A 22,646-nucleotide genomic window follows, 5' to 3' on the forward strand; every position below is an offset into this window, starting at 1 on the left:
AAAGGATATCTTTCCAACTACTTTTCAAAGAGGCCCAATGTAACTTTATTTTTTATTTTAGTGTTAGTATGTCATTCACATGTTGATATTCATTCATTCATGTGTATCGTATCCCGTTTTAATGAGATATTCATCTATTTTTTTTTATTTCCTGATGCGACAGAAGCAAGCCTAGTCAGTAAGGCCTTAAAGGCAACGCGGTTTTATTTATCTAGTGGTTTTCATGCAAAAGGGGAAATCAATGATCTGCACACAAAAAGCGGAGAGTGCTCATGTTTTTTGAGTACTCGAGCCCCGCCCCCGGAGGTCTCCAATGACTGAACGGACATCGAAATAGCGTCTCGGAACCCGATCTGTTGAAATGACTCTTGAAGCGTGGTGCGCATGTTATCTGCTGTGTGTCCAGCGAGGCTGGGCACGTTGACCTACATGTGAGGGGGGAGGCATTTGGTGGTCTTGAGGTGCCCTACCCTGATACACACCCTCCCCACGCAGGCCTGCCTAGCACGTCACATCCCCCACCTCCGGTCGAAACATCCCTTAATCTCCGTCTCGGTTTTTTTTTTTTGGAAGGGGCAACGCCAAACGAAGTCGAACCACGTGAGCGAACAGTTGCAGCCGACCGAGGAGGACCCGAGACGAGAAGGAGTGAGTGAGGAAGCCTCTGTTCTTGCTTTCGCCTACTTCCTGCTTGCAATTATAACCCCCTCCGCCCCCATCCCGCGCTCGTCCAAACTCTCAAGCCGCGTCTGAAAACAAAAAGATTCCATTGGGCTCAAAATGCGAAAGGGTGACACAAAGTCCCATTTCAACATGAGCGAGTAGTATCCGGTGCCTGGTGACGTCATAACGTCCCCCTTCGGGGCCAGAATGTTCCCCGCTTCGAGAATAATTCCGATCCAAAAGTCTTCGCGATCTAGTCCGAGAAAAAAAAAGCACATCGTCATTGCGTTGCGACTTGTATTGACGTTGTGCCCCCCCCCCCCCCCCCACTTTGAAGGCGAGCCATGGCCGACGGCAGAGGCGGCGAGAGCGACCGGAGCCGCGACGGCGCCGCCTAGCGTACAATGAGCAGCGATTTACAACATCAACGCGATGGCCTCAGACGGGCCGGAAGACGAAAGACGAGCCGCGGGGGCCCAAGCCCCGGACGGTGGCTGGGGCTGGGTTGTGCTGGTGGCCACCATGCTGGTTCTGGCGCTGACGCTGGCCTTCCCGTCCTGCGTGGGGATTTTCTACAACGACCTGCAGAGGGACTTCCACGCCTCCAACAGCCAAACTTCCTGGGTGCCCTCCATCATGACGGCCGTGCTCCATGCGGGAGGTGGCCCGAACCAGTCCATGTACCCAGTACACGCAATTTCCACATATCGATAGGAGACATTATATATAATAATATATAATTATGTAATAATTATATAATATATAACATTATATAATAGCATTCGTCATATTCCAAAGTAGCTCGGCGAGCCCTGACATATGAGATGGAACGGGGATCATACACATGAAGTTCTACCGAATACAATATCTCCAGTGGGATGTCATTTTTTTGGGGTTGTCGGTTTGATTTCAGGCCCCGTGTGCAGCGTGTTGTTGGAGCGACTGGGATGCCGAGCGACCGTCATGCTGGGCGGAGTCCTGAGCGGACTGGGGATGGCCGCCAGCTCCTTCACGCGCTCCATCGGCCAGCTCTACGTCACGGCCGGCGTCATCACCGGTGAGCGCAAACAGAAATTTGGCAAATTAGCACAGGTTGCGGGTTTGAATCCCGCGCTGGGGATATTTTCAGGTTTGGGTTTCTGCTTGAGCTACCAGCCGGCCGTGACCATCCTGGGGCAGTATTTTGTGCGGCGCCGCGCCTTCGCCAATGCCGTCTCATCCACGGGTACGGCGCTGGGTTTGTGTACGCTTCCGGTGCTGGCCAACTTCCTGCACGGCGAGCTGGGATGGAGGGGAAGCTTTCTGGTTTTGGGAGGCGTGCTGCTCAACTGCTGCGTATGCGGCGCCTTGATGCGACCTCTGGCGCGAACGCCGAGGGAGACGGCGGCGGCGGGTTGCGAGCCGCCGCTTGAGTCGGGTTGCGTCGGGACATCTAGGTGAGGGTCACCAGCCCTCCTTTGAGACTCGAGCCACCCGTAAGCCGATTTTCATGCCTTTCCTCCCGCCTTTGCGCGCAGCGGGATTCAAGCCTGCGTGAGCAAACACATGGCCCTGGACCAGCTGCGGCACAACCGGCGCTATCGCGTCTATGCCGTGGCCATCACGTAGACCATGCTGGGCTTCGTGGTGCCGCTGATCTACCTGGTGCCCTACGCCACCGACAACCGCATGGAGGCGGGCCGGGCGGCGTCCCTGCTCTCCGTCCTGGGCCTGGTCAACATCGCCGTGCGACCGCCCGTCGGCGCCATCGTCAACCTGCCGTGGTTCCGGGGCCGCCACGTGTACGTGTTCTCCGGCGCGCTCCTGGTCAACGGGCTGAGCAACGCCGTGTGCTGCCTGGGGCCGACGTTCCCGGTGCTGCTGAGCTACGTGCTGCTCTACGGGCTTTCCATGAGCGTGGTGGGCTCCCTCATGTTCACCGTCCTGATGGACGTGGTCGATATGAGTCGCTTCGCCTCGGCGCTCGGCCTCCTCGCCATCATGGAGAGCGTCACGTTGCTGGTCGGACCTCCGCTGGCCGGTAAGCGTGGCTCCCGCAGTTCGGTGTACCCGCGTTTACTGAGATGATTGTGGGGGGAACGCCGGTGTGCCCGCAGGAATCCTGGTGGACTCGACGGGGCAGTACTTCTACGTCTTCTTGGCCTGCAGTGTCATCGTGGCCTCGGCCGCCATCTTCCTGGCTTCCGCCTTTTGGTGGATGGATGCCGACGAGCGTGCCCGACGCGGCGAGCAAAGAGCGAGACAAGAAGAAAGCCGCCGTGACCCGGTTGTTGACTCTCTTGTCGCCCCCAGACCGCCAGGTGGCGCTGTGACATACACAAAACAAGCCGATTTGTGCTTGTGATACTGTTTCATAAACATTGCGATAGGCAAGCTTCGACAGGCATGCGATCGTTTCCTTGGAAAACAAACAAAACAAAGTCTCGGCTGAGCTTTGTTGGACAACTGAGATGCCCATTATTTATTGCTTTCATTGTATCATTTGGATCACATTTCTTTATTATCATCTTAATGCAAAGTATTTCAGAGTCTTAATACTTTACCCTTATAAAATGATTGTTTTGACATGAGGGTTATACTGCACAGTTTTCATTTCTGTCATTATTTGGACATTATAATATTCTTCTTATCTTTGGTTATTTGATTCATAGTGTTGTAATGTGATTACTATGTTATCTTTTCTCATCAATTGAATGAGTGAGTGATGTGAGAAGCTAAAACTGCAAATGTTAGAATTATGTTTTAATCTCGTTTGAATGTTATCATAAATCTTATCAATTCAAGATCTTGTTATTATTTAGTTTCTCTTACAGTTTTTTTTCCCCCTATTCGTTCATCGTTTTTAAACTCAAGAAGTCCGTCTTTCGTGACGTATTTTCACGCTTGTTTCACTGCATGTTCTCCGTGCTTTTGAATATGACATCTTTCTGGGTTAAATCAATTTGAAATGACGATTCTTAGTTGTCAAATCATCAATTCGAGTTTTAAGTTGTTGCCGGAAACGCCCACTTAACCTGGAGCAACCACTTCCGCTAACTTGTTGTTTCCACTTCCGCCCGGTGACTTTCGCTTTCCTTTCGTTCGTTCAAATATTTTTGATACGGCCAAAATGAAATCTACAACATGCGAATATTAATCAGCAAAACAAAATGACAGTGTGCTCGAGTTTGCAAATATTAGCCAGCGATAAGAAAGGAGAAAAAAAATACGGAGTAAAGGTCGTTGGCGGCGAAAGTGAAAGTAAATTGAACAGGGAAGGTTCTCGACGTTTGTCTCCGTGTTTGGAAGGGTGAGTCTTAAACTTGTTTTGTGGCATTTATGATACGAAATGCCGATTGTGTTGATAGCATAACTCTCATCGATAAGGATCTTTTCAAGTTTGTCATTCTGAGTTTGTTTTTTTTTTATATTCCAGGAATCCTATTTCTGATCTTCGTCGTTTTCCCCTTCGCCAGTAGAAAAAAAGTGAAATATTCAAGACAGTTTGCTCTTTGTTGTTTCCCCCGCCCCGCCCCCACCATTATGTTTTTTTCTCCCAGATTGAACTTGCATTAACGCCCACTTAAAATGATTTCTATTAAAAAAAATAATATTTTAACTGCCCGACATTTAACAGAATAAAATAAGCCTCTCCACGGCATCATTGCTCATCTGCATTTCAAAGTAACCTATTGATGCATTATTAAGCGGATGTTTGAGTGGCTGTCTGTCTTGCAGGCTGCACGATGCCGTCAGTCATCCTTCCCGGTTTCCTGCTGCTGTTGGCGGACGCGTCTCTCACGTGGACCTTGTGGAGCGGCCTGCTGCCGATGCTCGGCCGCGGGGCCGGCGTGGCCGAGCAATGGGCCGGCGCGGCCCTCAAGTGGGCGCTCCTTGACGTCATGACGCGTGCAGTGGCCCCCAAGAAGCAGCGGGTGATATTACGCGGGCTCGGCGCACTGCTCGTTCTCCTGCCCCGCTTACTCCGATGCGGCAGCGAGCTCCGGGGGGAACCTGTCGCTCCCCCGGGGTTGTCCGATCAGCTTCAGGTGTCGCTGTGCTCGGCGTTGAGTTGCCTCTTTTGGGAAACGGCCTTCGGCGGTGGTGGCGGGTTGACGGAAGAGGGCAAGGTAGCGCCGGACACTCGCCGTCTGCTCGCCAGGCTGCTTCAGCAATTCAGACCCGACTTCCTCTTGCTGACTGCGGGTTGCGGCTTTATCGTCCTCACCGTAGCCTGTGAGTTTCACGATTCGCGTATCCATCAACATTTATTGCACCGTTCTCATACATACATGATACTTTGGGAAGCCCTTCTTCGAAATATCCACTGCTAAGTTTGTCCGGGATGAAAATCGGACAAGTATGTAAAGCGGACGCGTCAAAATAACTTTTCTCATTGCGTCACTTGCCCTTCCTAAATGGTGTTGTTGTTTGTGGACAGGTGACACGTTGATCCCGCTGTTCCAGGGCACGGTACTGGACATGTTGCGAGGCGGAGCGCTCGACGGCTTCTACGCTACGCTGGGAATCCTGGTGTGCTTCTCTGTGGGCAGGTATAGCGCCCTCAACAGGCAACAAAGTCGCCGGCTCAGTAACAAGCTGACCCAACGGAACGTCCCTCCCGCTTGCCCGCAGCTGCATTTTCTCTGGCCTGAGGTCTGGATCCTTCATGATCATGCATGCTCGACTCAATAAGCGTCTGAGGATGGCGGTGTTCCGCACGGTGCTGTCCCAGGAAGTGCTCTTCTTCCAGGAGAACCAACCAGGTGAGCATGATATGAAGTGCTGCGTCACGGCTTTTTTGGAGTATGTTTTTCCATCCGCCCATCCATTTTCTAATCGGCTTTTCCTTAATGAGGCTCGTGGGCGTGGCCAGTCGGCGGGGTACACCCTCAACTGGTTGCCAGTCAATTCCGGATGATTTTATTTTTTATTGATTTATTTTGGGTGACAGCAACTCTTTGTTCCCGCCTGCAATCGGACGTGAACCAGCTGGGCCTGACGGTGGCGCTGAACTTCAATGCCGTGCTGCGCAGCTCGATCAAGACCCTCCTGATGCTGGCGGTCATGTTGTATCAGTCGCGTCCGCTCACGGCGCTGGCGTGCGTCGAGATCCCGGTCTTGGCCGCGCTGCAGAGACAACAAATCCGTTACCACAAGGTCAGCGAAAAGTCATGAGGAAAAAAAAAAACCTGATGAGAAAATGTTAGGCGTTGATCGATGAGGGAAAACCCTGACAGGAATTGAAGGAGCAGAAGCAGGACAGCCTGGCTCGCCTCAAAGAGCTCTGTCATCAGTCGCTGGGCGGAATCCACACAGTCCGAAGCTTCCGCGGCCAATCGGACGAAGTCCAAAGATTCCACGGAGAACTCCGACGCTTTCAAGAGATCAAAATACGAGCCGTGCGACGCAAAGCCTTCTTCACCCTCTTGCGGAGGGTGAGGCATTCCCGCGCTTCGCTTTGGCTGGCGACCTCCCGTCCCAAAGGTCATTCTCATTCCTTTCATCTGTCAGTTGGGCGGTTTGGCGACAAAGATGGTGATGCTGCTGGCGGCTCGCTCGCTGGTGTCCGGCGGGCAGCTGAGCGGCGGGACCCTCCTGACGTTCCTCTTGTACCGGAAGCCCATGTCACGCAACCTCAAGGTGAGTCATGAACATTTGCCATCAGCGGTGCGCTTTTTTTTTAAAATGAATTTGCTGTTTTGCTCCATCAGGAGATCTTCGTGTGCTGCGGCGACACGTTGGCCACGTTGGGCATCATCTCCAAAGTCTTCAGCTACCTGGACCGCTCGCCCAAACGCCGAACCGACGGCCACCTGGCGCCTGATGCGCTGCGGGGCGAGATGGTGTTCCAGAATGTCACCTTTGGCTACCCGTCCGCAGCGGGGGACGAACCGGCGCTGAAGGTAAGCCCGCGGCCCCGCGAGTGTTGCCGATTGGCCGGCTCACGGACCAAAATGCGCTCAGGACGTGTCCATGGCGCTGGAGGCGGGAAAGGTGACCGCCCTGGTGGGCCCGTCGGGTGGCGGGAAGACTTCCTGTGTGGGACTCCTCAAGCGACTGTACGACCCTCAGAGGGGGTCCGTCCTGCTGGACGGCCGGCCGCTGCACGCCTATGACAACGCCTACCTGCATCGTAAGGTGAATGAAACGTGAAACGATGCCCCATTAGCGACGTTACAAGTGGTCTTCAATGCGGAGCGTTGAATTCTGCCAAAGTCACCCGGGATAGGGGCGCCCCCCCCCCCCCCAGATGAGGACCCGCTGCGACAGCAAACGGATGCTTGTGTCATGGTCGCGCCCTTTCCGCAGGTGGTTTCGGTTCCCCAGAATCCGGTTCTCATGCGCGGCTCGCTACGCTACAACGTGGAGTACGGCCTGGAGGACTGCGACTTCCGGCGGGTGCGAGAGGTGTGCGCCAAGATCAAAGGGGACCGGCTCTTGGCCAAGATGGAGGCCGACTACGACGCAGGTATGCCCCCCCCACCCCACCCCCCCACCTCTAAGGAGACAAAGGTGACCGCAGACTGTTCTTGTGGTGCGCAGACGTGGGCGAGGGCGGCGCGCATCTGTCGGAGGGCGACAAGCAGAGCGTGGCGCTGCTGCGGGCCCTGGTGCGCCAACCTCGGGTCCTCCTCCTGGACGAGGCCACCAGCCAGATGGACGCCCACACGCAACACGCCGTCAGTGGCACCGCGACGCACGACACGCAACCACAACACTTAGAGCTAGCGCACGTAGCTTACGACAAGCTTACCTTAGCTAGGATACGTGAAACACGGACACGTGGTACGGGGATACGCAGACTAGGATGTCTGGGGTACAACTTTTAATTAGTTTTAGTGTAGGTTTTAGTTTTTTTTTTTAACTGTTAAAAAAGGCTTTGTGTGTATGTGTGTGTGTGTGTGTGTCCTGCAGGTCCTGGAGGAGGTGGTCCGTTGCGGATGCACTGTCCTGATGGTGGCGCACCGCCTGCGCAGCGCGGAACGAGCCGACCGCGTCATCTTCATGGAAAACGGCGTCGTGACGGAGGAGGGGACGCACGCGCACCTGATGGCCATGGGGGGGCGCTACCAGAGACTCAGGCAGGAGCTCTCCGACCAGCGACCGTGACCCATCTGTCAAGTCGCGATCGCAGCCGGCCAGTCGCGGAGCGCGTGAGGGAAAATTGGGCTTTCCAACTTTCCAACGGCTCTACTGGATGAAGGACTTGGGAATTAGTTGTCTGCCTCCTCACACATACCAACTTTTATGACGACCCCCGGATCAAACCGGACATTGTGTTATTGCAATTGTTTTACACGGGGCGCAGCTGCCCGCCATTTTTTTGCACACTGCCTCTATTATTAGTTTTTATTTCTTCAAGCGCACCCTCATCGATGTCTAAAACTATCGAGGGCAGAATCAATTTGTACTGAGTTGTGATGTTTGAAGACAGAGAAGAAAAGATGTCATGGCGTCGGCTCTTGATTCCACTTTTCGAGAAATAAAAGAACCCGTGTGCCAAGGATCGACAAACGGGCCAAATTCCTTTTGAAACGGATTATTTTTTTTTCTCACGACATTGGTGAAATGAGTGCGTCGCATAACTGGGGGGCGGGGGGTGGGGATTTGGAGCAGAGAAATCCTCACGTGATCCGATCCCCACAAAACGACCCCAGTGCGCCATCTGCAGGCCGCGACGAGTGTAACACCGGATGTCTTGCCTCTCTGTCTTTCGGTTTTTCCTTTTCTTCCCCCCCCCCCACACACACAATCTCTGTTTCTGTCTCTGTTCCCTGCAGGCAGCCAACATGATCAGTCACATCGTGTCCCGGATCTTTATCCTCGGCAATTCCGCCGCTTTACGCGCGGGGAAAACTTCACACGCACGCGCGTGGGGGCTTTCTGTCACCAGCCGGTGAGTTGCACTTTAAACTTTAAAAAAATTTTTTTTTTTGGGAGCTTCCCAAGTCGACGTTCGAACGTGTTGCACACCCGCGCTCCCCTCGACCTCACAACGCGTCACACTTACGTCACAAGTGACCATTCACGAGACAAGAGTGTCGCCCCCACCATTAAAAGGGACCTTTTTAAAGGAATGCAATTGAAAAAGAGGCAGAAAACGAAGCACCCCCTGCAACCCGTACATGGCCCCTCCTTGTGTTGAGCGCGTGTGGAATTCGGACTTCATATCTTAGATCGGGTTATGAGGATAGAGAGAGCGGGTGGTGGTCACGTGTGCAGCTTGTCTGTTTCCTGTTTTCAGTCTAAAAGCTACCAGCGGGCGACCATTCCATTCTTTGTCCACGTGTGACACTGACCGCGACCTGTCCGTTTTTGTCTACGCGGACCCCCGAAATGGACTGGCGACCTGTCAATTGTCACGAGACCAGTCCAGTTTTTGTCTTTATGCTGCACGCCGTTGACTGGCGACATGCAGGCCAGGGCGTAGTCGGACTCTCTCCGTTTCAGCTGCGATACAAAAGAAAAACAACAACAAAAAAAAGCTGCAGAGCCTGAAATGTCAGCACCGGCATCAACAGCACGGCGCCAAGTATTTGCCATTTATTGTTTTTTCCGCGGGGGGTGAGCGGCGGGGGGGTCCTGAATTTTCTGAATCCAGAGTTTTGAGGAAACATACATTCAATGGGGCGTATGCGAAAGGCGGGTTTTGGCTCTGGTCCTTGTATCTGGACCACCCACAAGTCGTGCGTAAACATGCAGAACTTTGTGGCTGTTGCGTTTTTGCAGCGGCGTGCACGTGGAGGCGCCGCCAATCGTGCCCACGCTGACGACCAGCTACGCACACGGAACCTCGTCCTACTCGCTGCTCAACGCCACCGTGGGCGACACGCTGGCCCGGGCGGCCGACGCCTGGCCCGATCGGGAGGCGGCCGTCTTCGTGCGGGACGGCGTGCGCAAGACCTTCGCCAGCTTCCACCAAGACGTGAGTGAGTGAGTGAGTGCGTGTGCCCGCCCCCCCACGAGTCGACTGGCAGCTGTTTTCGAGCGCATCTTGACTACGGAAGCTCAAAAGAGTCGAAAATAATAACAGGAAAACATCGCAAGTTAAATGGCAAAATAATATGGCGATATTTTACAATGTCATGGGCGTGTTTGTTTGTTTTTTTTAATTGATTTTTTTGGAATTTCCTTTGGACTCCCGCGGCTGACAGCTTTCGCATCTTGGCAGATAAGTTTTCAACGCCATTTTGTTTGTTTTTGTTGTGACGTGCTAGCATGCGTGTGCTAGCATGCGTGTGCGTTTTCATGTTTGCACATGTGCGGCGCTTGTTTGTGACGTCACGGCGGCGGGCTCGTTTGAGGAGCTAGCATGTCCTTAGTTCTTGGCACTTGTGAGTTTTTTTTTTAAACCTTTATTGAACAAGTTTGGCAGTTGTGAGTTCTGTGGCTCCTGCTGTTTCTCGCCGCACGTGTAGGTGGAGCGCGCCGCCGCAGGGTTGCTGGCTGTGGGCCTTCGTCCCGGGGAGCGTTTGGGCATGTGGGGGCCCAACACGTACGAGTGGCTCCTGATGCAGTTCGCCTCGGCCAAGGCGGGAATCATCATGGTGGGTGTCGGCCGCGTCGCCGCCTCGCCACGTTCATCTCGCTCGACGTTTCCTCTCCGTCATGTAGGTGGCGCTCAACCCGGCCTATCAACTGGAGGAGGCCGAGTTTGCCCTCCGAAAGGTGAGCCGCGCCGCGGCGGGAAACGCGTCATCTGTGTTTGCGCGTGTCTGCATTTACTTTGGGGGTGCGCGCAGGTGGGCTGCAAAGCAGTGGTGTGTCCGGAGGCGTTCAAGACCCAAAAGTACTGCGACATGCTGCGGCTTCTGTGCCCGGAGATGGCGACGTCGCCCCCCGGGGACATTCGCAGCAGCCGGTACGAGCGATCGGGACATCCCCGGGACCTCGCGAGCGATGACGGCGCTTGACTCCTACCTCTCGGCAGACTTCCCGAGCTGCGCTGCGTGATCGTCCTGGACGGCCGCCATGCCGGAACCTTCCACTTGGACGAGGTGATGCAGGCGGGCGACGGTCGCTTCCAGCGTCAGCTGCACGAGCTGCGGAATAAATTGTCCTGCGATGACCCCGTCAACATCCTGTTCACCTCGGTAACGCGCGTTCCTTTTGATTACGTTGACAAAAATGATTTGAACATTTTCGTTTCGGAGTTTTGTCGTGAATGAATGATGATGAGCTAAGGTTGAGCGCCGGTTTGTCGGCAGGGAACGACGGGACGTCCCAAAGGCGCCACGCTGACGCATTGCAACGTTCTGAACAACGCTTTCTTCGTGGGCATGCGCGTCGGCTTCCACTGGCGGGTGAGACGCCGCCAAGCGGCAAATAACGCTGACGCCCGCTCTGCCGCTCCCTCGGCTGACCTCGCCGCGCTTTGTCGGCCGCAGCCCGCCACGCGCGTCTGCCTCCCCGTGCCACTCTACCACTGCTTTGGCTCCGTGGGGGGCGGCGTCTGTATGGCCGTCCACGGCATCTCGCTGGTTTTCCCTTCGCCCTGGTACAGCGGCAAAGACAACCTGGACGCCATGCAGAACGAGAAGTAAGACCGACTGCACCCTTGTGACCAGTCGCTTGTTTGTCCGGCACGGATTAGCATCACAACGTCCTTTTTATCTTTCAGGTGTACATTTGTGTACGGGACGCCCACCATGTACGTGGACATGACCAGTCAGCCCGACGTGGACACATACGACCTATCGTCTGTGGTCGCAGGTAAGCAGCAGACCGACATCCGGTGCGGTAATTCATTCGGCTGCGCAAAAAAAAACAAATGATGAGGCCTTTGCGGGTGTGCGCAGGCATCATCGCGGGCTCGCCGTGCCCTCCTGAGCTGGTCAAGAGCGTCATCTCCACCTTGGGTATCAAGGAAATCATGGTGAGTGAGGCAAGGAGGGAGTCAGGGAGTGCATGTGTCCACTTGCACCCCCTTTTTTGGACTTCTCATGCATTATTTCATTGCTTCATCCACTTGTGTTCGATATAAAGTTAGTGCATGCAATTTGTCATTTGTCCACTAGAGGGAGACAAATGACATCAATTGCTGAATCAATTTCAAGTTGTTGTCCTTGTCAAACTTTTGCGGTCAGGGGTGTGGGGATATGTGCTCCGGCAGCGGTAATGACCAAAAATGGGCAAAGGTGGTGAAACGTTTTCTTTTATTGAGGCATCGAGCACAAACGTGAAGCTCAGGCGGGACGATCGGGAAGGTGTTAGCGTGAGCAAACAAGCTGGCGGCGAGCGACGGGGTGTTGCATGTGTTAATTGTCGACTGGGCCCGCTGGGAAATGTTCGTACCGGGGTGGGGGGGGGATTAATTTGTCTGCCGGCAAGTTGGCAGGAGGAGGTCACGTGCGATTTCCCCCCCATCATCCCACTAAATTTCAAGCTGGTGCAGTCAAGTCATGATCCGATTAAGCAGACGTCACGTCGACTTGCGCAATTGGGCCACTTGGCAGGCGATCTCCGTCCTAATTATGCCGACTCATGAACACGTTGCCATCAAGCGGGCGCCCAAGCAGTCTCAATGACTTTCTTGTCTGGACGAGGGCTGCCTGCAACCAACCACGATTTTGCAAGGGGAAGTCAAAACAAACATTTTCTTGACAATAATAAGTTCTATGTGCCCTCGCGAGTCTAACACCGGCATTGTGATCAATATTGTCGTTGCGGAATTTGAACCAAGCAGCAAAATGCAGCCGTTCTGAAAAAAAAAATCTCGATGATTGTTTCGCAAAGTAAAAGCAGATCTTTGCATATGTCGGCGTGATGTGCGACCTTCTGCGGCTGAGGAAATTGGCGACTGAAGCGTGACTGGGGGTGGAGTCATGCAACTCCCCCCCCCAACCCCCACGACAATCCCCACAATTCCCCTTTCCGCCACTCGCCCCTTCAGTGGCGTGCGGCCATCTTGTTTCTTTTGGGCTTGAGCCGGCAGGCGGCGAAGGCGGCGCTGTCTCGGACCTGCTTGCCTCTCTGCGCCGGCGGCGAGGCGCACGCGGCGTCCGTTCGCTTGCGGCTGTTGCCGTCCATCCACCTGCGGCCACACGTGTTGATTTCATCTTATCCACTTTTGAAATTGTGAACGTCTCGTGTTTTTTCGGAGCATTTAGGAAGCGTTGTGTTTGATTGAGAAAACGCCGCAAAGATTTGCGGTTTTACCTGCGCAGCGGCGCCAGCTGGCAGGTGCAGCTCCAAGGATTGTTGGCCACGGTCAGATTGGTCACTCGAGACAAGTCCAGACTCTTGGGAAGCCAGCGCAGTTTGTTGTTGCCGACGTCCAGCGAGGTCAGCGCCGTCACGCCGGCGAACGCCTCCTCCGACATCTGAAACGCCACCACAGACGAATCGAAAAGGTCGAAAATGGCGTGTGCCACTTGTGACCTCATCAAATGATTTTTATCGGCGTGAGGCTAACGTGAGGGCGGCGCGCTCGTTCTACTCGAAGCGCACGAGTACACGGAGCTCCCCGCTAAAGCGCTCGTGCTGAAAGGGGCTTTCGCAAAAGCCTGGAGGAGGGCGTCGCGGGTCTCGGCGGGCGTGGGAAGCCCGCCGACTGCCTGAAAGGCTCCTCTCATCTTGTGTCAACATCCGCGCGCACGGACGGACGGACGCTAAAAGCTTCGTGCAGGTGCGACAGCTACTCGTTGGAAATTTCCACTTGGGGAGGGTGGGGGTGGGGGGGGGGACAACAACACCCCCCCCCCCACCCCACACACACTCCGCATACCCGGAACCACGCCCCCCCCCCCTCCTGCCGCAGACGATCCATTTGGGAGACGCGCAAAGAGGCGTCTGTGCGCAGGCTACACATACAAACGCGCTCTGTTTACCCGACTCGCCAAGCTAACAATCGTTACGTAAGCGTCCACTTCCTGTTTTGCGGCTTTGCGCCGGCGGCATTTTTCGCCGCTTAGGCTCGACTCGTCCTCGTTCGCACTTTGAACTTGCGCTTGCTAAAATGGCGCCCCAAGTGTCGGGTCATCGGAGGTCACCGAAGCTAATTAGCGGGCGTCCGATAAGGCGTTTTGCAGGTCTCGGCCACGTGATGGTCACGTTGGAGATTTTATTTTGGTTGACAGCGGGGATGTTTTTTTTTCCAACGACACATTTTCAAGCTTCACAAAGTTCCACTGTAGCAAAACGCGCAAGCGTGGCGCCAGTTGTGGCTCAATTTTTCCGTCCAGTGAGGCTCAGGACCCCCCTCCCCGCCTCCACACCGCCCCGCCCCTACCACTGACCTTCTCCAGGCCCATGCGGTCCATCTGCAGCTTCTCCATGTAGCGGCCAAAGCTGCTGAAAGCGCGTTCGGGGATGCTCTTCATGGGGTTCTCGCCCAGCGCTAGCTCCTCCACCACACGTAGCTTGCTCATGGCGGCGGCGGGGTAGACGGCCAGCTTGTTCCGGTCCAGGTGCAGCGCGGCCAGGTTCTCCACGTCCTCCAGGGACCCGGCGTGGAGCGCGCTCAATTGGTTGCCGCTCAAGTGCAACCAGCGCAGGTCCTTGGCGCCGGCGAAGGTGCCCGGACGGAGCTGGCGCAGCTTGTTGTCGTCCAGCCGCAGCACAAAGAGGTTGACCAGAGGCGAGAAGATGCCTTTGGCCAGCTCGCCGATGCGGTTGTGGTCCAGGTGGAGATAGGTGAGCCGGCTCAGGTCTCGGAAGGCGTCGGGCTGGATGCTGGTGATGTGGTTGTGCGACAGGTACAGGTACACCAGCTGGCTCAGGCCCTTGAAGGCGTTGGCGGCGATGTGGCGCAACTGGCAGTGCTGCATGTGCAGCGACACCAGGCCGCCGCTGTCGGCGAAGGCGGCGGCCGGAACGCCGCCCAGCGGGTTCCTCTGCAGGTTGAGCAGCCGCGTGGACGCCGACACCCGCGGGATCTCCTTCAGGCCCACGCCGTCGCAGATGACGTGCTGCAGGTCGCCGTGGCAGTGGCAGGGGGTCGGGCACCGGCCGGGCGCCCCCCCGGCCATCAGCGCGCTCGCCAGCAGCAGCAGCAGGCAGCTCACGCGCCGCATGTCGTCCTCGCCTCGCGCGCACTGAGCGGCCCGACGCTCGGGGGCGCCGTCAAAAGGCGGGTGGGCGGCGACCACCCGCCTTTTGGGAGGGGCGGGGGGGGGAGACCCGCTCGGCAGAACACTCGCCCCCATTGAGCGGGTGCCGCCAGGGAAAGAGGGAAAAAAAAAATAGTCCGCCATCCGCATGAGGAGGAAGTTTGTGTGTTGCCGGCTAAGCTTTTGAGCTTTTCTGGCCCGCGCGTGTTCCGAACATTCCTTCTGGAAAACGAAACGCTTGCGTAAGGAATGTGCCGCTCACTCGACACTTCTCCCACGTCGTCGGGAACGCCGCCGCCTCTCTGATGTGTCCGCCGAAAGCTTTTGCCAAGGGGTCCGCGCGGCTAATTAGCCACTCGCTAACACGTGACCTGTGATTGACAGATCGGATACGGCACCACGGAGAACAGCCCCGTCACCTTTTGCGGCTCGCCGTTGGACAACATGGAGAGGAAGTCGCAGACGGTCGGATACATCATGGACCACACGGAGGTGCCCCCCCCCCCCCCCCCCCGCCCCGGGTGAAGCAAACGTGACTGGAAAGGTGCGAGTGAAGCTAGAGGTGGCGTGCATTGTCCGCAGGCCAAAATTGTGCACCCGTCCAGCGGGCAGCAGGTTCCGTTGGGTTCCTCCGGCGAGATCCTCATCCGAGGCTACTGCGTCATGTTGGGCTACTGGAACGACCCGGAAAAGACCCGCGAGTGCATCGGGGATGATGGCTGGTACAAAACCGGGTGAGTCGGCCTCACATTTAATTCACCCTTCGCTCACGAGTTTGGCCGGCGTTTTCGCAGCGCATGTGTGAGAGCGTTTCAGTTGTGACCGTGAGAGTGTTGCACTCACGCAACACGCTCTTCTCAAAACTGCGAAATGCTTGAAAAGTTCAGTCGTACGTGTGAGAAGGTTTTAGTGCCGTGCGAGCGTTCCGGTCCGGGGTGATGACGGCTTCTCATCCGAGTGTGCCGGCGCTCTGAGTGCTCATCGCGTGCGTTTGTGCGCTCAGAGACATCGGCAGCTTGGACGCGTTCGGCTACTGTCGCGTCGAAGGTCGCATCAAGGACCTCATCATCCGAGGAGGCGAAAACATTTCCCCTGCCGAGATCGAGCAGTTCCTCCACACGCACCCCAAAATCAAAGAAGCGCAGGTCAGGTCACGCACGCGCCGTCGACCTCCAGGCGACCGAAAAGCTCTCACGCGCCAACTAAACATTCTCAACTGAAAAGCTTTCGCACTCTCTCCTGAAATTTTCTGACACACAAAACATTGAAATGCTCCCCCACTGCACGACAGGTGGTGGGCGTGACGGACGCCCGCATGGGCGAGGAGATTTGCGCGTGCGTTACATTGAAGGACGAGGAGGAGCTGACCGAGGATGACGTCAAGACTTTCTGCAGAGGGAAGGTCAGTTTCACTGGCGTGTACCGTCGCACGACATTCATAAAATGGATTGACGCTACGTATTCTGAATACCGCCGGAGTAGCGTCCAATCATTCATTCATTCAAAATCTCAACTCCTCTCTCAGCTTGTCAGTACGGCGCTCATAGTAGTTGTTCTACGCAGAGGAGAAAGATAATATGACTCAAGCGGGGAAAAAAAATTGGCCGAACCAAAACTTGTGTCACTAGCTTGTCTAGAGCGCGTTAGGTCGCTGGCGTATCGGGCGTCCGGTCGTTGTGACGTGATGTCGCGCGTCTTTGTCTGTGTCCAGATTTCTCACTTCAAGATTCCTCGCTACGTCGTGTTTGTCAGCAGATTTCCACTCACCGTCACTGGAAAGGTAAGACTTACACCTCCATGACAACCGCGACCGATCTTCGGAACGACCCGTGTGAGGAAAGGGGGGGGGGGGCTAGAAAAGCAAAGTAGGACACAAGGTGTCGGCACCTGAGCGAGCGGCCGCTTCCCTGTTTCAGGTCCAGAAGCACGAACTGCGCCGGGAGATGGAGGAGCGTCTGGGACTCGCCAAGGCCTCCTGATCCGCCCCCACGTCAGCCATTTTGAAACGGGACATTAGTCTGTTGGCTCGCAAGCATCTTTGCCATCAAGAGCAATAAATGGGAACGTCCATCATCTGAACGGTCGCCCCAGTCTTGATTCCAACGCCCATCCAGAATCGCCCATCCAGTCACCTGCCACCACCGCCTAAAAAAAATTACGAGTCACCTGACCCCAGTCACTTATTGGCTGTCACCGAACGCACGTCCCGAGTTAGCTCCCATCATAGTTGGTCGCCGCCTGTCCTCGACCCGTCGAGGTGAGATGCTCTTGTGTCAGGATAGAAGACAGGAAGTCGCTCATGTGCTGTCCTATCAAAATAAAGCTTTAATACTGTTAGGGTGAAGATGAGCCCCGATCCAATCAGCTTCTTCACAAAAGAAAAAAAAATGTCGTAAACGTCCCTGGAATGTGGATTATAGACAGAAAGTAAAAAAAAAAAAAGACCAGATGAAAATGGCTTCCAAAACGTAAGGAGAAAGAAAGCAAAAGCAGTTCCCGATCCCGCGCCTTCACCATCGAAGCGGCGGTTAGAAAATGCCGTACGCGTCGCCGTGTCGCGTGGCCACGGCGAAGGCCGGGTAGGCCTCGTAGGCGGGGTACGCGGCCACCCCCGCCACCCCGTCCTGCTTCAGTGGGGACGCCACGCCCCCCGGCGCCGGCCCGGCCAAAGCGTAACCTGGAAGACACCAAGCGCACCTTCACTTCCTGTCGCCGGGGCCGAACCGGCGCGTGCGCACGGCGCGGGCTACGGACCTTCACATACCTGGGAAGGCCACCGCCGCAAAGGTAGCGTCTGGGGTGGGGCTAGCATTCTCCGCGGGCACCCCCAGGGTGTGCAGCGTGTGCTCGGCTGCGTGCACCTTGGCCTCGTCCACGCCGGCGCTCAGCTTGCTCGGGGTGAACGGGAGCCTGCGGGGGGGCGGACATGACGCAACGTCATCCCGTTGGGGAAATATTTTTGGCGAGATGGCGCTTACACGTTGGGGTTCTGCGTGGCCAGGGCGGGGATGGTGACTTTGTAGAGGAAGAGTTGGCGCTGGTCGGGTCCGATGGCCGAGTGCAGTTGGTACACCGGCGCCCCCCAGCTGTTCTTCTCACACAACTCCTCCAGAACCTGCACACATGCACACTTTGGGTGAGTGTGTGTGTGTGTGTGTGAGACGCAGGAAGTGTACGAGGGTGGCGTGCGGCCGGCGTTACCTGCGGCGCCGGCTTGAGCGCGGCGGCCTTGAGGCTGACGGCGGCCGGCGTCATGGGCGTCAACTCCATGCCGGGCAGGAGGTCGTACAGCTTGTCATCGGACCGCTTGGGGGCGGCGCCTGGACGGCAGGCGCCGATGCCGACGCCCCCCGCCGCGTACGTAAGGTAACCCCGCCCGCCCAGCCCGCGCACCCCCGCAGCCCCTACAGGCATACTCATGTAAACTTCTACAGGAGAAACCAATCGCGTCAGTTCCAATCAGCCGCAATCACACACACACACACACACACACATGGACAGACAGACGGACAGACAGTCTTCCCAGCATTCCCGTTGATTGTAAACTTCTACTGGACGTCGCAACATCAGCCCAACCGGAATCTTTCCCCATCCGCCGCCGGCTCTTTGCGCACGACGTGCTATTTGAACATCGCACATGTAACGGCCAATCAAAAATGGACATGCCCTTAAGATTAAAAAATAAAATATTAGGGCCTCATTTGATAATATGACACATTAGTCAGTGTAAAAAAAAAAACCAACACGTTCACATAGCACAGCCCCCAAATTTGGTTGTCGCCAGCACGTTTGGTCGCTTGGCACGTTAACATAACGCAGATCATGGGCGTCGTCGCTAGTTAGCGTAGCATCGAGTCATCTCACGTAGCAACGGGCATGTGTGTCCCACGTCCAGTAGTTGTTCTTTGATTGACAATGTAAATGTAAAGCCTAAAGGCGGCCTCTGACCTCGAACAGAGGGCGCCCTCATCACACCGCGACCTGCCACGTGACCTTTGGCGGGCGGGAAGCGGAAGTGGGCTGGGGCGGCAGCGGCGGCGGCGTAGGCGTGCGGGGCGTAAAACACCGGCGCACCAAGATATGCCACTGTGGGGTCATACACCTGAGAAGGAGAAGGTGGGGGAGGGGGGGCAGCTTGGAACTTAACGCAGTGGATGTGAAAACAGGCTAAAGTGTAGCCCAAAAGTCAAGTGCCTACAGAGTCAAGTGGCTAAAAAGATCCAACGCGCTAAAAGTCAAAATGTATCAAATGTCAAAGCCCAAAAGTCCAATAGCCCTTAAGTCAAACATCCTAAAGGTCAACTAGCCCAAGGTCAAGCCCCTAAAAGGAGGCCAGACTGCCCCCCCCCCACCCCAACCCCCCAAGCTTCTAAATGTGCGGTGGATGCGTCCGACCGCCCTGTCCAAAGTTCCCATTTACATTTGTCACCTGTCCGAGGGTGAGGGCAGCGTAGTCGTCCTGCAGCAGCGAACTTCCTCGCCCTCCTCGCCCTCCTCGCCCACCCGTCCCTCGCGTGTAGCGCACGTAGCTGTCCTTGTCCACCGGCTTGGCCAGCGTCACCTCCATTGCCGACCCGTCCAACACCTGCGCACGCGTACGCCCGAGTGAGTCGTGTGGGCGCGCATGCGTGTTGTCTGCGTGCGCGCGCGACCTTCCCGTCGAGGGCCTTCATGGCGTTGACGGCGTCGTCGCGGTGCGTGAAGTGGACGAAGGCGTAGTCTCGGATCTTCTTCACGCGCTCCACCGCACCTGCAGGAAAAGCCGCCCCTGGTCAGGGCCCGCCTCCACGAGGCGAGGCGACGCCGGCGACCACCTGCTTTGATGGCGTTGAACTCCTTGAGAATGTTCTCCTCGCTGGTGTGCAGCATGAGATTCCTGACGTAGAGAATCTTGACGGAGGCCATGGTGTCCTCGTCCACTTCCACCTCCGGCTCGGCCCAGTCCACCGCGATGGCGTGACCCCACAGCTGGATGCGGCCTGAGGTGGGCCGAGGGATGTGACGCCGGCGGCAACCGAGTGGGCGGCGGCGGCGCGTTACCTGGCAACAGCTTGCGTCGCGCCATGGCCGCCGCACGGTGGCTATCGTACTCCACAAAGGCGAAACCCCGGTTCTTGGATTTGTCCGCCGCGCTGGGATAGACGATGACGTCCACCGCTCCTTCTGTCACCTTGCGCATCTCGGCCAGGATCTCCTCCCGCATTTTGCTCTTGGGGATGCCGCCCACGAACAGTCGGCAGTTGTCCACACTGGGGCACACGCCCAGCAGGCGCCCGCTCCTGGCACGCCAGCGAGCCCGGTGAGTTGCCCGACCGACGGACGCCTCAAGCATCAAGTGGGGGGCGGCTCACCTGATCTCGTAGTTGTTGAGCTGCTTGGTGGCCGCTCGGGCTTCCTGTTTGTTGGCGAAGGTGACGAAAGCGTAGCCGCGGTTGTTGCCGTTGAAGTCCATCATCATCCTCACTTCGAAGATCCGACCGAACTCCCGTGAAAACATCAAAACCAACGTTAGCTGGACAGAGCGCCTTGGCGCGACGTACGGGCGCACTCGCGCCTTGCTACGCTGTGCCCCACGTAAGATGGCGCCGTCATCACCTTCTCGCAGAGTGGCACGAGCTCATCCTCAAAGAGATCTCGCGGGAGTTTCCCCACAAAGATTTCGCTTCCTCTTTCTGGCGGCGGCCCGTCCCAGCCGGGCGGGGGGCCGCCATATCGCCGCTGGCCATTCTCCTGCCACACGTTGGCGTGCGTTAGCATGTTCGTGGGTTGGAGCCCCCCGCTCGCCATGGACACACCCACTTTACCTGCTGGAGCCGGTACCCCGTCCTCTGCACCAGTGCCCTTAGCCCCGCCTCCTTCTGTGCTCCCACTAGTTCCTCTCCTCCTGCCTTCTGATTGGTTTCCATTGGGTTTGATTGACAGCTTGACAAATCAAGGAAATTAGCAAAGCTCACTGCAGGACGAAGACCAGCAGTAAGAGGGGAAAATGAGGTTAGCTAGCTTGTGTGTGTGTGTGCGCGCGTGCGCTTTGTTTTGCATGTATTGTGTTTGTTTGTTTTTGTATGTTTACATCTGTGTGTGTGTGTGCGTGTGTATACAGGTGACGTGTGTTGGGTCAAGGGTCATGAGAGGGAAGAGGTCACGTCACCATGTGATGACCAATCAGTTGCATCTGTCGCGGAGGCGTCACGTCACTTGTTCTCTCTCGCTTGTTTCGGAGTTTATTTGAAATTACGACAAAGTCAGCTATTATTAAACCATTTTGATTATTTCTCATCAATTTTGATTTCTGTTGCGCATTTCAAGGGACCAGAGGACCTGGTGGATCTTTTTTTTTTTTAAAAAAAACGATTTGCTTAGCTGTAAAAAGTGTAAGTAAAATTATTATTATTATTATTATTATTTTTTTGTCTTTTGAATCATTGTGATGACGATCGGAGCCCAGATGACGTTTGAATTGGCCACATGAATAATGAAGGCTGATGAATAAAAATAACAATCATAATAATAATAATAATTAAATGATGTGAAGGAAAATTGTAAATAGTACTGCGATTTATCCATTTTGTGTTCATATTGCATTTAATTGAAAGATGTTTGTTGTTTTTTTTTCTCTTTCTTCTTTCTACATACATTCTTGCTGCTGGAGGCTGTAAATTTCCCCAGTGTGGGACGAATAAAGGATATCTTATCTTATCTTATGAAAAAGCAGACTTAGCATGGTAGCACCTTGCCGCTACAGACACACTTGTTTCGCCGCCCCTGTTTGCCGTCACCCGACTAAATGATGCGTTTCAATCCATTCCATCAATTTCAGCGTAAACAAATGTAGACATTTTCAAAGTTGACGTTTGCAACTAACACTTATTTTCTATTTGCGGAGAGAAAAAAAACCACACACACAAAAACCTACCTGAGCAATTTCAGAGATCACCTCCCTCTGTTCAGACCTGTGTCATTCTGACCACTGTGTGTGTGTGTGTGTGTGTGTGTTTGTGTGAGCGTGTCATTCTGTGTGTGTGTGTGTGTGATCGCATCATATCAAACTCCAAAGGTTCACTTTCTTGGTGTTAGCTTTACAAGGGTTCATTAATGTTTAACCTGCTGCTATCTGTGTGCTCACACACACACACACATGAACTTTCCGAGAGGCTGAAATTCGCTCCATGCTGAGGATGGCTGGATCGATACCAAAACATCGATATTTCGATCCGGAGTGTCGATCCTCCAGCCAAAGTATTGATATCAAATGCGGCGTCTACGACAGGACTGTCAAAATTTGAGATCATTCCACCAGCCTCATAAAACCTTTGAGAATTGTTCATCCGACAGAGTTACTGGAGAAACGTGCCACCCAAGTCGAAAAGGCGCCGGCGTGTACCTAACGTTGTGGTCACACTTCAATGCAAACGTCCAAATAATTTTATTTAACGTATTTTGAAGGTTCTCTTCAATCGTGTTTCTTGTCCAACTCACTTTGAGGCACAGACAGTTTTATGCACGGGATAACTAATAACTCAATCGTTACTCACAAATGCTCAATAAAAACAACAACACAGCTCACGCGCAGTTTTTTCACATGGTCGTTTTTTTTAGCCGAAAAAAACGACCATGTATAGCAAGGCGTTTTAGCCGTCGTTTTTTTCGGCAAAGAATGCCTTACTATACCTGGTCTTTTTTTTGGTCATCTTGTGTTCCTTCAAATAAAGCTGAAATAACCAACAATTCTTTGGTGTTCTTTTTGTTAAAGTCAGTCACACGCACAACAAAAATAAATAAATAGAATACCTGTGCGCTGAAGTCCTGATAAAAGGTTCGAGCAAAAGGGAGACGGGCAAGGTGCCTTGCAAGAATGGGAATAGGGATGACTTCGTATTGAATGGTCGAGAAGGAGAGTAAAATTTATCCTCTTATCGCCATCAAAGTAATAAATTGGAATTGAAACTCAAT

At 54.7% G+C, this 22,646-nt stretch overlaps 5 protein-coding genes across 7 annotated transcripts; 3 read left to right on the forward strand and 2 right to left on the reverse strand.

Annotated features, from left to right (window-relative positions):
- Positions 1-411: 411 nt before the first annotated feature.
- Positions 412-3,475, forward strand: slc16a5a (solute carrier family 16 member 5a). The gene is given in 6 exon segments (XM_052071711.1): positions 412-648; positions 1,001-1,324; positions 1,577-1,720; positions 1,793-2,099; positions 2,181-2,683; positions 2,760-3,475. Coding segments are annotated over 5 exon segments (1,431 nt in total). The 5' UTR covers positions 412-648; positions 1,001-1,095; the 3' UTR covers positions 3,008-3,475.
- Positions 3,476-3,574: 99 nt separating this feature from the next.
- Positions 3,575-8,181, forward strand: tap2t (transporter associated with antigen processing, subunit type t, teleost specific). Its single transcript, XM_052071690.1, has 12 exons — positions 3,575-3,952; positions 4,381-4,878; positions 5,084-5,195; positions 5,278-5,408; positions 5,597-5,802; positions 5,883-6,080; positions 6,157-6,285; positions 6,357-6,548; positions 6,610-6,783; positions 6,955-7,114; positions 7,189-7,325; positions 7,561-8,181. The coding sequence occupies exons 2-12, from the start codon at positions 4,389-4,391 to the stop codon at positions 7,753-7,755; spliced, it is 2,124 nt and encodes a 707-aa protein (XP_051927650.1). The 5' UTR covers positions 3,575-3,952; positions 4,381-4,388; the 3' UTR covers positions 7,756-8,181.
- Positions 8,182-8,370: 189 nt separating this feature from the next.
- On the forward strand, positions 8,371-16,760 carry acsf2 (acyl-CoA synthetase family member 2). Its single transcript, XM_052071695.1, has 16 exons — positions 8,371-8,542; positions 9,376-9,571; positions 10,065-10,193; positions 10,261-10,314; positions 10,389-10,507; positions 10,577-10,739; positions 10,854-10,949; positions 11,034-11,185; positions 11,267-11,358; positions 11,445-11,521; positions 15,081-15,188; positions 15,279-15,430; positions 15,700-15,841; positions 15,988-16,098; positions 16,408-16,476; positions 16,613-16,760. Exons 1-16 carry the CDS (start codon positions 8,436-8,438, stop codon positions 16,673-16,675), a joined length of 1,830 nt encoding a protein of 609 aa, XP_051927655.1. The 5' UTR covers positions 8,371-8,435; the 3' UTR covers positions 16,676-16,760.
- On the reverse strand, positions 12,356-14,846 carry chad (chondroadherin). The gene is given in 6 exon segments (XM_052071717.1): positions 12,356-12,679; positions 12,805-12,968; positions 13,884-14,705; positions 14,708-14,740; positions 14,743-14,817; positions 14,820-14,846. Coding segments are annotated over 6 exon segments (1,266 nt in total). The 3' UTR covers positions 12,356-12,534.
- A 238-nt stretch (positions 16,761-16,998) lies between the features above and the next one.
- Positions 16,999-21,692, reverse strand: a1cf (apobec1 complementation factor). Of its 3 annotated transcripts, none has more exons than XM_052071697.1 (13): positions 21,610-21,692; positions 20,501-20,649; positions 20,292-20,426; positions 20,048-20,178; positions 19,737-19,975; positions 19,511-19,675; positions 19,349-19,446; positions 19,126-19,281; positions 18,645-18,798; positions 17,898-18,100; positions 17,675-17,811; positions 17,461-17,606; positions 16,999-17,373 (listed from the first exon to the last, which is right to left on the reverse strand). In XM_052071697.1, the coding sequence occupies exons 2-13, from the start codon at positions 20,600-20,602 to the stop codon at positions 17,225-17,227; spliced, it is 1,815 nt and encodes a 604-aa protein (XP_051927657.1). In that variant the 5' UTR covers positions 20,603-20,649; positions 21,610-21,692; the 3' UTR covers positions 16,999-17,224. The 3 variants fall into 3 exon arrangements, with proteins under 3 accessions (XP_051927657.1, XP_051927656.1, XP_051927658.1); XM_052071696.1 differs by having other exon boundaries at positions 17,898-18,124; XM_052071698.1 differs by having other exon boundaries at positions 17,274-17,373; positions 17,451-17,606; positions 17,898-18,124.
- Between the last annotated feature and the right edge of the window lie 954 nt (positions 21,693-22,646).

The sequence above is a fragment of the Hippocampus zosterae genome, chromosome 7, assembly GCF_025434085.1.
Source record: "Hippocampus zosterae strain Florida chromosome 7, ASM2543408v3, whole genome shotgun sequence".
NCBI classification, from domain to species: domain Eukaryota; kingdom Metazoa; phylum Chordata; class Actinopteri; order Syngnathiformes; family Syngnathidae; genus Hippocampus; species Hippocampus zosterae.